The sequence below is a fragment of the Protomyctophum bolini genome (genome assembly GCF_963924005.1).
Source record: "Protomyctophum bolini genome assembly, chromosome: 4".
Lineage (NCBI taxonomy): Eukaryota > Metazoa > Chordata > Actinopteri > Myctophiformes > Myctophidae > Protomyctophum > Protomyctophum bolini.
This window is the reverse complement of record NC_137865.1, coordinates 14,238,697-14,255,106: the sequence shown is the minus strand read 5'-3', so window position 1 is coordinate 14,255,106 and position 16,410 is coordinate 14,238,697. Positions and strand designations below refer to the sequence as shown.

Here is a 16,410-nt window from a genome sequence, read left to right as displayed (position 1 = left end):
GTGTGTGTGTGTGTGTGTGTGTGTGTGTGTGTGTGTGTGTGTGTGTGTGTGTGTGTGTGTGTGTGTGTGTGTGTGTGTGTTTCTACAAAGGATGAAAGTGCTTGGAATTTGCATAATCGTACACATTTTCCAAAAATAGCAGATCTACAAGCTTAAAATGTAAATTGTAGGGCGCCTGCAGGTCTAGTGCTCCTAGGCACATTGCACATATACTGTAGGCTCTGGATTTATTATTACAAAACATACACATACACATATACAGAACTTGAGCCATACATTTTGACCATCTGAAAATAGCCGAACTGCAAGCTCACAATGTGTCACAAATTCGCAATGTGACGCATTTTTTACTTGTAGATCGGCTATTTTCAAAAGATTTTGTATAAATTCTATACATTTGAAAATACAGAAGTGTATACTCATTTTGAATCCCGGACATTTACAGAGTAGTTCTACATTGCATTAATGACACGTTTACCTAAATAAAACATTTGAGTACTTTTTTCACCAGTGGAATTAGATCAAGGGGGTTCCCAGACCTTTCCATGTCAAGGAACCCAAATAGCCATAACCTCTGACTGCAGCCCCGCCTATTATGAAATGTCTTGGAAAAAGAAAACTGACAATCCGACAATACAAAAATAGCCTATCAAGCTAACACCCTGTTGCAGTGGGACATACTGTACCGTTCATACATATAGCCACCCCCCTTTGCTATTTTTGAAAATATTTTTTAAATGTTTGAAGGTTTGCCAAATTTTCTTTTTTCCCCCAATAATGACATGTTTGCCACCCACTTTGAAAACCACTGAATTAGATATGCTCAACCGATGTCCTCAATAAAATAATCAACCAAGAACATAGACTCTGGTGCAGGTCCTGGGCCTGGTGAGAGCAGGAGTGGACCTGGTGACCCTAGTGGGACTGATTGAGGGTAGCTACTGGGACGTAAATTGGGACTTGATCACCACGACTGGGTCGCCTGTAGGGCTGCGAATCTTTAGGTGTCCCACGATTCGATTCGATTCCGATTCTTGGGGTGACGATTCAATTCAAAAACGATCTTTTCGATTTTTCCGATTCTCGATTCAAAAAAGATTTTTTTCGATTCTAAAGCAGTTTTTTCTTTTTTATTAAAAACAATTAAATATAATTTTAGCATGATCTACTCCAGTCTTCTGGCATGAAAGCAGAGTGCATTTAGTAAAAAGCTTGTATAATTGTAAAGGTTTTATCAACTGAATGATTTAAACACACAAAGGTTAAATCCAAGAGTAAGAACATGTCTAATTTATTTAGCTTGCACAAATTTGAACCAGTACAAAAGTTACAAAATCTCTTCTCACTCAATACCAGAACAATACATTAGTATTAAAACAGGTGTAAAATAAATACAATTGGCAGGCTTAGCTTAGCTGGTAGTAAATGCACTATGCAGAAACCCATGCCATAATGCATTGCATGCACAGGTACATTTGTAAAAAAAACAAACTCTCGCACTCGCCTGAGTGAGGGGTATGATGTTGGTAGACCCGAAACCCGGTTGACATCAGGATACATCACTGAGGTGCATCCATGCGATGTATTTTTAGTTATAGCCATTCTCAGGCTTCTCAAGAAAGAAAATACAAATAAAGTAAAACATACATCAATAATGGAATTGATAATGGTGCTAGTGGGCAATACCTGGGTCAAAGAACAACACATGATTTTTACTTCTACCTAACTACATGTCAGAGGCAAATATAGCGCTTTTACTACACTTATTTGGAAACTTGAGTTACTGTTACTTTGTAGGTTTTGATACTACTACAAAACATTCCCTAAATAGAGCATAGCATAGTGGTTTTCTGGACCCACTATACAATCTGCCATTCATTTTTCCCATAGTGATTTACATAAATTGTCAATTAATTGAAGCCTAGAATCAAGCCAGCCAGGATTCTGGTGAATCATGACCATACAGTAACACCTTTGATTCTGTGAAGAACGAAAATGAAAGCCCCTAAACAAAGGGTATATATTTATTAAATGTAGTATATCATATAATTCATTATTATTTATTTTTCACAGAAGTAAAGGTCTTGACTTATGGTCATGATTCACCAGGATCCTGGATGGCTTGATTCTAGGCTCAAAATAATTGATATGAATATTTTTGTAAATCTCAATGGAAAACCATGCTCTAGCCCAGGGCCAGGGGTGTCCAAAGTGCGGCCTGTGGGCCAAATTGGGCCCGGGGAAGAATTTTATGTGGCCTGAATTGTATCATGAACGGCCCACCCAACAGTATGGGACATGTTTACATTCAAGTATTTTATTTTTAACCAGGGCATTTCCCAGAGTATAATTTTGCAGTGTTCCTTGTTCCTTACTTTTACCTTGCTTGTCTGGGTACATTTGGTTATGTGACATATGGCTGAAAAAAGGCTGAGTTACACTTTTTGTTCACAACACACACCTGACAAAAGAACATTGATATAAAATGTTGATGATGATAGTTAAATAGTAGCCATAAAGACGTCTAATTGCCAATTAAGTACCGGATGCCACGGACGACAAGACGTCTTCCCTTGGGAATTCAACATTACATGCTGCAATACATGCTGCAATTACAAATTATTTCTTTCTTTATAATGGGAGAATTGGCACTCAACTGGTGACCACCAGGTGGCGCTGAAAGTTAAATAGAATGTATATAACTTTGCTATAGTCGGTACATTATGTTAGGAGATGTAGTTGGCCCTTGGGTATTTTCTAATATGGGCCCTTTGAAAAAGGTTTGGACACACCTACTCTAGCCTATATACATTGGCTTTTTTGAAAATATTTAGATCCGAAAACGTGTGAAATGGCGCATTCCGCATAATGACTAGCCTACTTTTGTATATTTTGCCGAAACCTTTGTATTTTTCCTCAAGTAAATTATGGATACTGGACTTTTACTTGTAGGCCTACATTAAGTATTTCATTTTCTACATTGTGGTATTGAGAGTACTTCGTCCATCACTGCCATGTATTGATAAATGAATTGAAGTATCTTGCCAAGTATGTCACAATGTCAGCTTGTTTGCTTGCTGTGTTCATTTGACATTGTCACTCCATAGATGACATTTCTGCTCTCGCAATAGAATTGTAACACCAAGGTGTGTGTTTGTGTGTGTGTGTGTGTGCGCGCGCTCGCGCATCAGATTTATGATGGCTTTGATACTGGGTTAGGCATCTACACCTGTTCTATAAAATACGTATGTATAGTGTGTGAGCATCTTCAGTATGTGTGTGTGTTTGTGCGACCTGTCATCTGCTTAGACAGAAAAGTGGCTCCATTAAGGACATGCTTAAAGGTGGTCCAAGTCAGTGCAGGGTTCATGTCACATTTTCATGTCAAGAATGCCCACGTTGATATTATACCAGCTCACATCTGAAAATATGAATATGAATCACATAGCTGATTAGAGTCCATCCATCTTCAGCCGCTTATCCGTAGTCGGGTCGCGGGGGCAACAGCTCCACCAGATTGTTCCAGACTTCCCTTTCCAGAGCAACATTAGTGACTTACTCCTGGGGGATTCCGAGACGTTCCAAGGCCAGTGAGTCAATGTGTTTCCTCCAACTGCGACTTGGTCTGCCCCGCCGCCCCGGGGTCTCCTCCCAGTGGGACGTGCCTCGAGGACCTCCCTAGGGAGACGCCTGAGAGGCATCCTAACCAGATGCTAACCTAACCAGATCCTAACCTGTCACATTGTGTCTACAATACATGGGTGGTGTGCTGATTTGTTTTCTACTTTGCTCCACTGTCACACTGCAGTGTCTATGTAGGTGTAGGTGGTGGGTTTGCTCCACTGTCACACTGCAGTGTGTCTATGTAGGTGTAGGTGGTGGGTTTGCTCCGTTGTCTCTTTGCCCTCCGGGCTGTCGCCCCACGGTTTATCTATGTAGGTGGTGTGTCTCTTCCCCCTCTTGGCTGTGTCCTGCGTTGGATGGCTTCCACAGTGTCAGTCTGACACTGACAAATGTTATACTTGCACCACCTTAAATGTTCCTGATGCTCGTTAATGCCCACACACGTTGGATGGCTCTTGCGTGTGTGTGTGTGTGTGTGTGTGTGTGTGTGTGTGTGTGTGTGTGTGTGTGTCCTGCTCTGGTGGTGATAGAGCAGGATAGATAGATGGATAGATGACTATTTTTTCCATCTCACAAATGGCAATCTGACTTCAAAGGGATTATTTATGGAACCATGCGTGTGTATTGCATACCAAGTACTGTATGCCTATTTTAATTGTGGACTATTTATGTCGTGCTGCAGGAGAGGGGGGGGGGGAGTGGGGGCATGCAACACTACTCCTGCCTTCAAAGACAAACGAACAGCAGCCACCTCAGTGGCCACGCAGCTCTGCTTTCTGCACATATCAACTGTTTTTGTGCCTCTTGCTTGCCCAATCCTTCTGTAGTCATGCTCTGTTGCAGGATTTTCGCACGTATAAGACAGCAGACCTACATGCATTGTGACCAATTATGAATCGCGTCTCACCAGTGGTGTAAGTACATATACTCAAGTACTTCAGTAGTTTTTTTTCTTTTTTTTTTTACTTACTTAATTTGTAAGTTTTGATTATCACAAAACATAGGTTAACCACGTCAGCCCTATTTAAACTACTTAAGCTACTTGAAAATAGACGATTTACAAGCTCAGAACACATCGCAATGACGTGTTGTGAGCTTTTTCTCATGAATTTTAGACATAATGATAACTTGTGAAATGGGACATTCTGCAATCTGCACAATGAGTACTTTAACTTTTGGTCCTTTTAAGTACAGTATATTTTGATGCCAATACGTTTTCTTATACGTACATTTTGATTACCAGACTTTTTTTTAAGTAAGAGTAGAAATACTCTTACTTACAGTAAGTAAAACATTTGAGTACTTTTTACATCACTGGGCCAACACACACAACTCGGTCTTCTCAACTCATCATTATCTTTATTTTTTGTCTTATACTCTCCTCTTACCTTATGCAAACACCACACACACACACACACACACACACACACATAGCCTTCAGTTTAATGCCTTTGACAGCAGGGTATCAGAGTATCAGCAGTGGATAGGACTCAAGCTGTTGACAGAGGTGATTTACACTCTCACACGGCTAACTGTGCAGTTATAACCACCGCCCCCCCCCCCCCCCCCCCTCATGCGCACTCAAACACACACACACACACACACACACACACACACACACATGCACGCGTGCACATGCATATGCACATGCACATATACATACACACGCACATACACTTATATATGTTCACTTCTCCCCTTCCTCACACACAGACACAAACACGTCGTATACACATGCCGGAATCACAGTTTGACATTTGGTCGTCCCGTCCATCCAATGGGCTATCGTCGTTTTTTTTAAAGCAGGTGCATAACACAGTAACACACACACACACACACACACACACACACACACACACGACACCCTCTCCTCCCCTCTCTGACTCTTACCTTCTTACTCAACTTAAAGCTCCCTCACATAGGACAGGGGGAAGCAATCTACCTGTTTGTTTTTGTGGGTGCCTAGCAATTACAGAAATGAATCCCTGGCTGACAGACTGACTTCCAGTCAGACAGATACACAGAGAGCATAGCTACTGTAGAGAGGCACACATATCCTACACATACACAGACAGCTACTGTAGAGAGGCACTCATCTCCTACACATACACAGGCAGCTACTGTAGAGAGGCACTCATCTCCTACACATACACAGACAGCTACTGTAGAGAGGCACATCTCCTACACATACACAGACAGCTACTGTAGAGAGGCACTCATCTCCTACACATACACAGACAGCTACTGTAGAGAGGCACATCTCCTACACATACACAGACAGCTACTGTAGAGAGGCACACATATCCTACACATACACAGACAGCTACTGTAGAGAGGCACATATCCTACACAGACAGCTACTGTAGAGAGGCACACATATCCTACACATACAGCAGTGATATAACAGTGAGAGGAGAGAACAGACCTGTTAAGCTGCAGTCATGTTTAGTTATGGACGTAGTAATTTCACCTGGAATGGAACACTGCGAGAGCTGCAGACCAGCTTACCTGCATCCTGCAAAGGTAGACATGCACACTTGTATGCACGAGCGTGCGCGTGCACACACACACACACACACACACACACACACACACACACACACACACACACAAGAGGCAAGAGCTACACGATGCCTTGGAGTATCTTAACTGCACTGAGGCATTTTGTGTGTGTGTGTGTGTGTGTGTGTGTGTGTTGTGTGTGTCTGAGCGAGAGCAATAAGAGACAATAAGAGGAGAGACAGACTGTTGAGCCAGTATCTTGAATGCTGGATAGCCCTGTACCAACTTAAGGGGGGGGGGGCAATCAGACCACCCTGTTTCACCCATGTATTTAAGCGGGGCTAAGCTAATTCCTCCGGAGCGTTGCTATCTCGGCTATGTGTCTCTGTTATGCCCTGAATGTGACAGTGGATTCTCTGTCTTGTCATGTCAGCGAAGTGAGGCTCTTCAGGAAACCTGGCTGGCATTATAGAATGCAAATGTCAAACTTTGATAATTAGAAATGATTGTAAACTGACACCATATATTTAGACTGATTAGCACTTGCATATTTTGATGCGTGTGTGTGTGTGTGTGTGTGTGTGTGTGTGTGTGTGTGTGTGTGTGTGTGTGTGTCGGTGTGTGTGTGTCGGTGTGTGTGTGTGTGTGTCGGTCTGTGTGTGTGTGTGTGTGTGTGTGTGTGTGTGTGTGTGTGTCGTTGTTGATCAAGTAATAAGTAAAGTAATATAATGACTTATTAAAGGTAGTTATGGGTAGCTTGCCCAACACTGAGTACCAGTACATGACCAGAGCAGCTGTGGGGTGAGCATAAGTACATGAGTGTGTACATGTCTGTTCTTGTGAAGGGTGCTACTTGATTGCTCAACGGTTGTATATCATGTGTTGCCATAAGTTGTGACCCTCTAAAATCTGTCCTATTTTAGCCTTTTGCCCTGAGTCTAGCCATACTTAAAGCTAATATTTCGCTAATAAATCTTGCATTTGCGCCAGTCAGTCAGTCTTTATTGTCAGTTCACACTGAAATTTGTCTTGCGACCCAGCAGCCATGTGCACTATGCAGAACCTTAGAGTATAGAGACGTCACTGAGAGGAAACCCTGAGGCCAAATGGACATAGTGGCCAAATTTGGTATTGCAGCACTGGGCCGTTGACTATCATTCCGCACGGACGTCTTTAGTCTGACCTTATTGTATGCTAGTAGGATACCATTACCATATGTCCTTGCTGAAGGTAGTAACCTATATTCTCCATACAACATGGCTAGTTTTTGAGGTGATATTCCTTGCTAACCTTAGGATGCTATTATCATGAATGTTATTATGTTATTATTAAAAAACTAGTCGACTAGAATAACTAAAAAACATTGCATGGATGCACCTGGGACGTATCCTCAGTGATGTATCCTGAGGTCAACAGGGTTTTGGGTCTCTCAACATACCCCTCACTCAGGCGACCCAGCCGGGAGTGATCAAGTCCCGACTTACGTCCCAGTAGCTACCCTCAATCAGTCCCACTAGGGAAAAACCAGGGGCACACAATCCGTTGGAACTACTCCAGAACTACTCTGCCAGGGCTGGGAGGTACACTTCTGGCACATGGAGGGACTAGGCTCTGTGGGTTGTCTCCTGTCCGGGCCCCTCCTACGTCTCACCAGGTCCACTCCTGCTCTCACCAGGAGTAGAGCGAGGACCTGTGCGTTGCACCAGAGTCCCAGCACCAGACAGTTCATTCAGGAGTGGTGGGCAATGGTTCCGCAGGGTCATGGTACTGCAGTTCCGCTTGCTGCTTGCATGGCCCTCCCAAAGGCTTCACCGAGGGTTGTTGGGCGTCCTCCTCACGGAGGACACAGGCTGGGGCGCTAACCCATACTGCTCACCCGGGTGCCGTCTACATTCCGGCTGTCACCTCAGTAACTAGTCGACTAGTTGTTTAACTACCTATTATTAAAAAAAATAATAATACAATAATTAAATGATGAACAAGTGAAGAACAAAAGAAGAATCCGTCTGTTAGCACCGAAGGATCTTAGACAGCGATGGAAGTATATTATTTGCTTTGTTTTCTTACACACTGATTCAATCTGATCTATCCATGACAACAGATGGTCTATTACTACTCCTAGGTGTTTGTAGGAACATACCTGGTTGATCTGTTCACCATGAATAGTAATGAGGGATCTCAATGAGTATTATAAAAAATGTGCTTTACATAAGTTAGCCTCCTGAAAAGTTGTTAATTTGGCCTGAGGTTGGCGCTAGAGCATATGTTACAGAGTTACTAAAATAGTCTAGCCTAGTTTATTTACCTATTAGTGTGATGTGCTATACATTTCAGACGAGGAAGTATGCGCCAAGTGGCTCTCAGCCTTCGAGGTGTTCCAAATTATTTTCACGAGCCAAAAAACCTGGCTCACAGGGGGTTGTCTTACACGGTATAAATGAGGCTTTGGGGTTCATCTTCCAAGCAGCATGAATGCACTCAGCAAGTTTCAATGCAATCTGCTCGTTATCTCCGCCAGGCAGGCAGAGACATATAGTGTTCAGCCGTGGGCGTCTGTCTGTCTGTCTGTCCACCTGGCTGTCTGCAGCTAATCTCGCAAACTTCTAGGCCAATCAGTGTCATATTCTTTGTGCACACTGACAGCCATTTGGAAAATAATTTGGGAATTGAGGACCTATGCCTGCTAACGACAACTGTCATTTTTGTGAATTAATAATAGCAGAGCAATCATCCCTCCTGTCTATCGGATATGTCCTGTAAAGGCTATGGACCAGGGTTATCCAATTAGGCGCTTTCCCATCTGTCTTATGTGATCAAACCACTTACTTGCCAATTACAATGCTCCTGTCACTCCACCTTATGGGATGTGCCGGTACTAGCCAGTCACAGGCAATCCATTTGCTGCCACCATAGACATAAAGGCTAGATGACTTGCCCGTCCTGCTGGCCAATGGAGAGCAACGTCGCCACATGGCGGCCATCTTGCTACAGTCAGCTCGCTCACTCATGGAATGTGGTATAGCGCACATCCTCCCATCTTGATGCTGAGCCAAACTGTTTAAACAGACAACGTAGACAAAAGCATGCAACTCACTCTGTATGCTCCAGAAAACTTTTATTCAGCGATACAGCAGGCAGGACGTACGGCGTTTCGACCGTATGGGCTGGGCCTATCTCCCGGACTACTTGAGGTGAGAAGGGAAAGGAGATGAATTGCTCAGATATCCACAGTAAAATCTAGAGTGGTTATTCAACACGGAGAGTGTTAGGAAGTGATCCATTTTTACCTTCTCAGAATTAAATTGACACTCAGGTATTCTTTTTGCAGGCAAATCCATTCAACATGGAGCAGCGCAACCAGATAGTGACATACTGTAACGCCGAGAAATATTACAACAGACTTCAATACACAATAACATGGGGTGTCTGGGGGTTTACACATCAACCCTTTTACACCCAGTGTGAAAAATGAGTGCAATCACGCAAACATTAAGTAAGACGGATAGCAAGAGAAAGATGGTTTCACATAACATCTCTGTCGGGTGGAAACCTCATATTACTTTACAAGATTCGAATAAAACAATGGCAAAAGCTCAAAACGTGTTGCTTCATGCTCCGTTTTGAGCTTGTGGATCGGCTACTTTTAATACTTTTGAGTGACGCTGGAGTAGGGTGTTAATATACGGGAAAAAAACACCAAAAGTTAGAATATGGAGATAGGAGGCTTCTTCTCGACAGCAGTGATAAGATAAATGAGTGATGTTAGCTCAGTGGAACAGCGTTCTGTATTCCTATTACATTATTCCTATTGTTGCTGTCAGGCAAAAACCTTGTATGCATCCAAAACCTTTACTTTGCAGGAAATGGAAAAAGGAAACGAACACCTGTGTACCAATGTAGTTTTTATTTAGTCACAACACACATGTTCTGAAGTGCTTATTTCTCCTCCTTTTTCTTTTCTTTCCCCCCCAATTTAGTCAATTTAGTCGTAGTCCTCCTCATACACATTTCTGTGTTGCAGTAATGCAAATAGCCTGCATCCTGCATCCTTAGACTCACTCAATTGAGAAAGAACGCAATCATGTCATCCGGTGGTCCTGGGATGCAATACTGTACGCTAACATCGTTGAAATGTCCCTGGCTGGGACCCATCTAAAACCCACCACATTGAAAACCTATTTACATCACTGGTGTTGTCACTGCTGTCATAGCCTACAGACTCACCTGCCCCCTCTGGGAGGACATGGAGCCTTTCGACCCTTTCGTCCTACTCCTCCTGCCCAACATTCCCCGTTGACAGTTGTCAGCCCGTAGGAGTACAATGCAATGACCAGTGTCACCCTCCCTTCCCTCCTCCGAACACGGGCCAATTGTGCATCCGATGCACCATGGTACAACCTCTGTGGTGTTGGGCAGGGACTTCACCACTGTGCCACTCCAATGCTACAATTGTTGTTCTGCTTTTTCAACTGTGTGTGTGTGTGTGTGTGTGTGTGTGTGTGTGTGTGTGTGTGTGTGTGTGTGTGTGTGTGTGTGTGTGTGTGCGCGTGTGCGTGGCCCACAGTTGCAGCACCAGTTGCTCCAAGGTCTAAATCAGTGGTTTATTTTGCGCAGGCCCAAAACTAGTGAAAATAGCAGATCTAGTGCACATGCACCCGCGCTTTGATGTTGTCTTCATGGGTCTAGAGCCTCTTGCTGCTCAGCATGCATACAGTACCCTGAGCACCCGCGCTTTGATGTTGTCTTCATGGGTCTAGTGCTTTGGTCAGGGTGAGTTGGCGGCTCACTTTGTTGGCAGTGAGGATCAGGAATGGAGGTCCTGCTGCCGTCATCAATAAAGCAGGTTAATTAATGTATTTATTGATAACTGATCTACAAGCTCACACCACGTCACATTGCAACTGGTCGTGAGCTTCTAGATCAGCTATTTTTGCTAACTGGCGTGCAGTGCAGTAGCCTATACTGTATATGGTGGGGCTTTACCCTTCTAAATCAGTAGTTCTCTTAGCGGAAGTGAACTACAGTGCAGAGGGGCGCTCTCAACATATTGACGTCAGTTTCTTCCGCTGTTTTCTACCAGGGAGGGGAGGGGCGGAGGGGCTCTGATCGGTGAACCAATATTTCTCCAGCACTTGCTCCATGCGCGCACGCCCCTCTAGACCAGAAAGACAGATGGGACACGTGCATGAGATGACGGGAGTCGGATTCAAACTCGGGTCCTTGCGAGTGCGATTCACACGGAGCCTGTGGTGCATGCATGTGCTAACTGTCTGATTCCCCCCCCATCTCTCTCTATGTCTTTATAAACCTTTCCATATCTCTGTGTCTGGCAGGCCATCTGTCTCAATTACATCCCATCGTGCTGCCCGTCCCAGTCTGGGGGTCTTTGGCATCCACATGCACACGAGGGTGGTTCATTTCTTTTCCATCTGCTTTCTCTCCGTTCGTCTGATTTATGGACCGATTTTGCCACCAGCGGCCCAAGTTTAGATTTGGGGCCTGGTTTATATCTGAGGAGGTGATTAGTTTTACAGCAGAGCAGAGGCTCAGAACCCTCAGCGCTGCCTCCAGCCCTGATTTCTGCTTGATTTCTGTCGTATGACAGTCATGCGGGAACGTACAACGCCGTGAGCTTTTACGACGCCACGGAACGATGAAGCATAAATATATTTCACTTCAGACCTCAACAAGAATCACGGTGTCATGAAAACCCTGCACACCACATGGGAGAGGATGTCATCAATATCACTAGACCATAATCCTGCCCCTGCAAATGCCATCACTTACGAGGCTAAGTGTAACAATGACAAGCTACAATCAGACGGTTCGTTTTCCCTGCTAGATTAAACATTTATAGTTATTGTTATTTAACCACTCTCACCCTGGCATCCCTATTGGGGGCCACAACAACAAAATGTGGGAAAATGGCTAAATTCTTTAGGAAAAAGAGATGGAAGACGAAGCATGAGAAATACCTGATGGTTGATCGTCGGAACTGTTTTCATGACCGTTTGAGTCTTTTGCTAGATTACAGTTTATGAGGAAAAGTTGGTGATGGACTTCATGATTCCTTCCAGTTTCATGCATGTTTCTGCCCATAGTATATTCTGGTGAAAGTTGCAAAGTAAAAGCACTTGCTGATTTGTTACAAATGTTCTAATTGTTAACTTCAGAAAGCTGCTCCGTCAGCACTATTAGCCTCTAATGCCTGCACTTACATAGTTTACGTGAAAAAGGTCTAGACCTGTGTGCAAGTTTTGTTTCTTTTCATGCATGGCAACTGGCAAGGCAGATTTCCTGATGAAGGAAAAGTGTTCTAATGCCCAATCTGTCGCTATGGATATAGAAAGTTACTAGGTTTGCAATCCAGTGGAGTGAATATCTTGTGTCATCAATAAGATATCAGTCTACTTTACTCCATATTTGGACACGATCCTTGGCCTACTGGCAGCGTTGCACACGTTTTCAGTCTGGTACTGATTGGTGCCGACAGACAAGCACGGACAGAAGAGTTTTGTGATACATACAAAAATACATACGGGACACACACGGCCAAGCGCTCTTCTGGATGGACATGAAGAATTAAATCAATTTACTCATGATGCTGCAGTATCTTAACTTACTTGAAATCTTAAACTCATTAGTGATCCAATTTAAGGACATTCTGTAAACGTTGCATGTGTGGTTTAGATTAACAAGATCTCACGTGCCAAATAAGGAGAGACAAACTTGGCCCCAGGATAGACAAACAGATGAATGATGTGATCAGATGATGTGAAACATTGTGGGCCTGGGTGGTAGGTCACGTACGAGTCACAAATTATGACTGATGGCTGGTATTTTGACCACTCTCGTATGAGTCGGTGTGCTGCTTTCATTAGACAGTGATGTGAGCAGAGCTATAGATGGATGTCTATTAGTCTGACAGCATCACACAGACGGATTTATAGACAGCTGAAACAGCATCACGGGTCTTCCCTCTTGTTTTTGAGGAAGGTGTGTGTGTGTGTGTGTGTGTGTGTGTGTGTGTGTTTGTGTTTGTGTTTGTGGGGGGGGGGGGGGGTGCGTGCGTGTGCAGCTGGCCTGAGGAATCCTCCCTAGAACATAAGTGGGCCTATTTGTCATCCTAGGATTAAGCATTGTTTCTCTTCTCGAATACCAGTGTGTTATATGCAGGCATCTCTGTCTGTCTGTCTGTGCGAGAGATGACCTCATGCTGGGTCCTGGGATTACCTGTGTCTTCCTATGGGTACCAGATGGCTATTGTAAAGTTCACCGACAAAGGAAGGAATGTGGTGGCCTTGGGTCCGTAAGGATGTGAGTGTTTGGTACATTTGGAAGCAAGGGGCATTTTAATAATTTTATCCATCAAACTCTCTCTCTCACACAGCCACACTTCCCTTTTTGTTGGCAGCGGTGACACCACAAAGATCATCACTGATCCTTCACGACCGACAGACAGACAGACAGACAATTTCCTATCCTGATTCTATTTGTAGTAGCCTACACTCTCAAACCCTGAGTTGCTGTGACGCACTGATAACATCACTGACAAGTTTGAAATAAAAAGAGGTACAGACTAATTTTGCATGGTCTGTGGCTCCAAAATGTTGAGCTTGTAAATCTGCTATTTTGCTTCTTGACATGACAATTCTGTACTGCTTTTGAGTTACCAATCTAACCATAGATAAATGAACACTTACAGGACTTTTACCTCGTTTTGACTTATCTCTCATCGCAGTGGGCAAGAGACACAGTCTATTTGTGACCCGTCACCCGTGGAAGTTAATTTCCTTAAAGCATGAGGGATTTAGTGTGTATATTAATTCATTTATTAATTTATTGTGTTTGTTGTCTCAAGACCCAGCAGTCCCATAAGTGGTTCTCAAGCATTTTCAAGAACCCCCAAAAAGAAGAAGGTCAGTATAGACCGAAGAAGAACCCCGAAATTGAAATGTATTTGGCTGCGGACCCCTATTTGAAAAAACCTTATGCAACGGACCCCCATTTAGTATAAGAGAGCATTTTCCAAGATATATCAAATATTTTCAAAAATATTCAAGCAAAGTGTCAATGCAATGTGACCTTGTATATCCGGCTAGTTTATGAATAAGTGCAATGGGGCTTAAATGTTTAAATTGCTCCTCATTTCATTTTTTACCCCAAGGACTTTGCGGGACTATAAGACATGGATGGATGGACAATTTACAGAAAGAAATGAACAATTATTTGTAACACAAGAGACAAATTAGGGAGTTTTTGTACCTTCAGTTAATATCAGATAATTTTTCAGCTATTCTTGACATTTCACAGCAACATTTCAAGGATGACTGACCATTTGAGAACCACTGTTGGATACACACAAATTAAGCAGGGATGAGGTTTTCCGCCCTCTTGTGTCCACAGCGAGTACTACATGGTCTACATTTGCCAGGGCCAATGCAGCCCACCACTATTTTATTCAATGAATTGATCTCAGACTTTGAGATTTTGGCTCATATTATGTAAAAATAAAATAAAAATAAAAGTATACAAAAATGACACACAATATCAGTTTAGGCTGTTATTAGGCCTAATTGTATCTATTCAATGCCAATTTGGTTAATGGCTTTTGGAAGAGGGTGAAATGAGACATGGGGCGTGGATAAGCAGAGATTTATTTTGAGATGATACGCTGATGCGTTGTGAGCTTGTAGATCAGCTACGTTTTTGAAATATTTCAAGTTTTCCACCCTACACAGACGATATGATATGATCCTGGGTGTGCTGTGTGTCTATGACCTGCATTGAATTGCCCTCTCTGAGTTTTCAGGGTTTCATTTGTTGTAATAATAATAATAATAATAAATATATCAATTCATCAACATAGCATAAAAATAACAAAATACAACATCATCAACAAATATAAAACGCCATGCACAACGTAGAAAAGAAAAGGGGAAAAATATAGGTAGTGAATGCCATCACCTTTCTGTACCTCCCCTTTTGGCCTCCTGAAAGATGCATCTTCAGGCCTGTTTTGAAGGGATGGTAATACCATTATTGTAATGTATTGCACTGTATTGGAAGGAATAGAATAACCTGAGGTGTGTCGAGAGAGGGGGAAATACAAGAAGTGACAGATAGAAACCCGCAGATTAAATGTCCCAATCATTTGCGTGTCAACAGCCTGGCCTGTACTGTACTGCAATGTAATGAATTGCATTTTTATAGCGCTTTTCCAAGTGCTCAAAGCGCTTTACAATGGTTCATTCATTCATACATTGGGAGGTGAAGCGGCGAACAGTCGACGCCAGCGTCCTCACTTCCCACATTCACACACCGATGGTGGCCAGCTCACACCGACCGACTCATTGGAGGCAATGTAAGGTTGCCCAAGGACACTTCGACATGTGGACAGGAGGAGCCTGTACTGTACTGTACTGTACTGTACTGCACTTGGAGGGATATCTGGTCCCAACTCTCAGTAGAACGAGAGAGACAAGAGAGATAGAGAGAGGATTGGACAGTTAATCCCCAAAGCCTTGAGTGATGTTTTGTCACAGCTGTCATCGAGGAAGGAGGGCAGAGAGTGAGAGCCCCCTAGGGATGGCCAAGGGGGGGGGGGGGGGGGGAAGCCGAGGTCAGCATTGTTCCCATAGCGGTGGTGGCCACAGACGCTGGGCCGCGGTTCATGTTGGATGCAAGCGACACACACATCCAGTCATTTTTGATGACCGTCCCTGGGATTTCAACTCTCAACCCTGACAGCCTATACACCTGGGGTCTTCAACATTTTACCCCTTATAGCTGACATGAAGCAGGGACCCCCATTATATATTGTATAAAACTGTGAGACAGACATGAAGCAGGGACCCCCATAATATTGTATAAAACGGTGAGACAGACATGAAGCAGGGACCCCCATAATATTGTATAAAACTGTGTTGCACATAGATTTCCTAGATAACTTCATAGACTTGTTTGTCTTTTCTATTAATGTTGTATTTATGTCAATGTGTGTTTTCAGTCAGTTCATCTCAATATTTGTACGTTCATGTACTTGGTCTACATTTTTCCCTCAGTTATTCTAAAGTGTTACCAGATTACCAGAAGCTCGAGCTTGTAGATCTGCTATTTTTTTCGGCTAATGTTCTCCATCACACAACAATTTGGCGGACCCCCATATTAACTCTGAGGACCCCCTAGGGGTCCTGGACCCCCTGTTGAAGACATGGACTACACAGATAAGCTAGTTTCACATGACAGTAGGGCTGCAAGTTATTGATTATCTTTTAGCCGATG

At 43.4% G+C, this 16,410-nt stretch overlaps 1 protein-coding gene across 2 annotated transcripts in view; it reads left to right on the top strand.

The window, feature by feature from the left end:
* Nucleotides 1–6,031: 6,031 nt before the first annotated feature.
* agbl1 (AGBL carboxypeptidase 1) overlaps nucleotides 6,032–16,410 on the top strand; it is a 172,159-nt gene continuing 161,780 nt past the window's right edge. The window contains exon 1 of one of the 2 annotated variants that reach the window (XM_080760773.1): nucleotides 6,032–6,147. In XM_080760773.1, the coding sequence (XP_080616899.1) occupies nucleotides 6,066–6,147 (82 nt within the window). In that variant the 5' untranslated portion in view covers nucleotides 6,032–6,065. The remainder of the gene's footprint in view (nucleotides 6,148–16,410) is intronic. The other variant, XM_080760774.1, reaches the window with a different exon arrangement.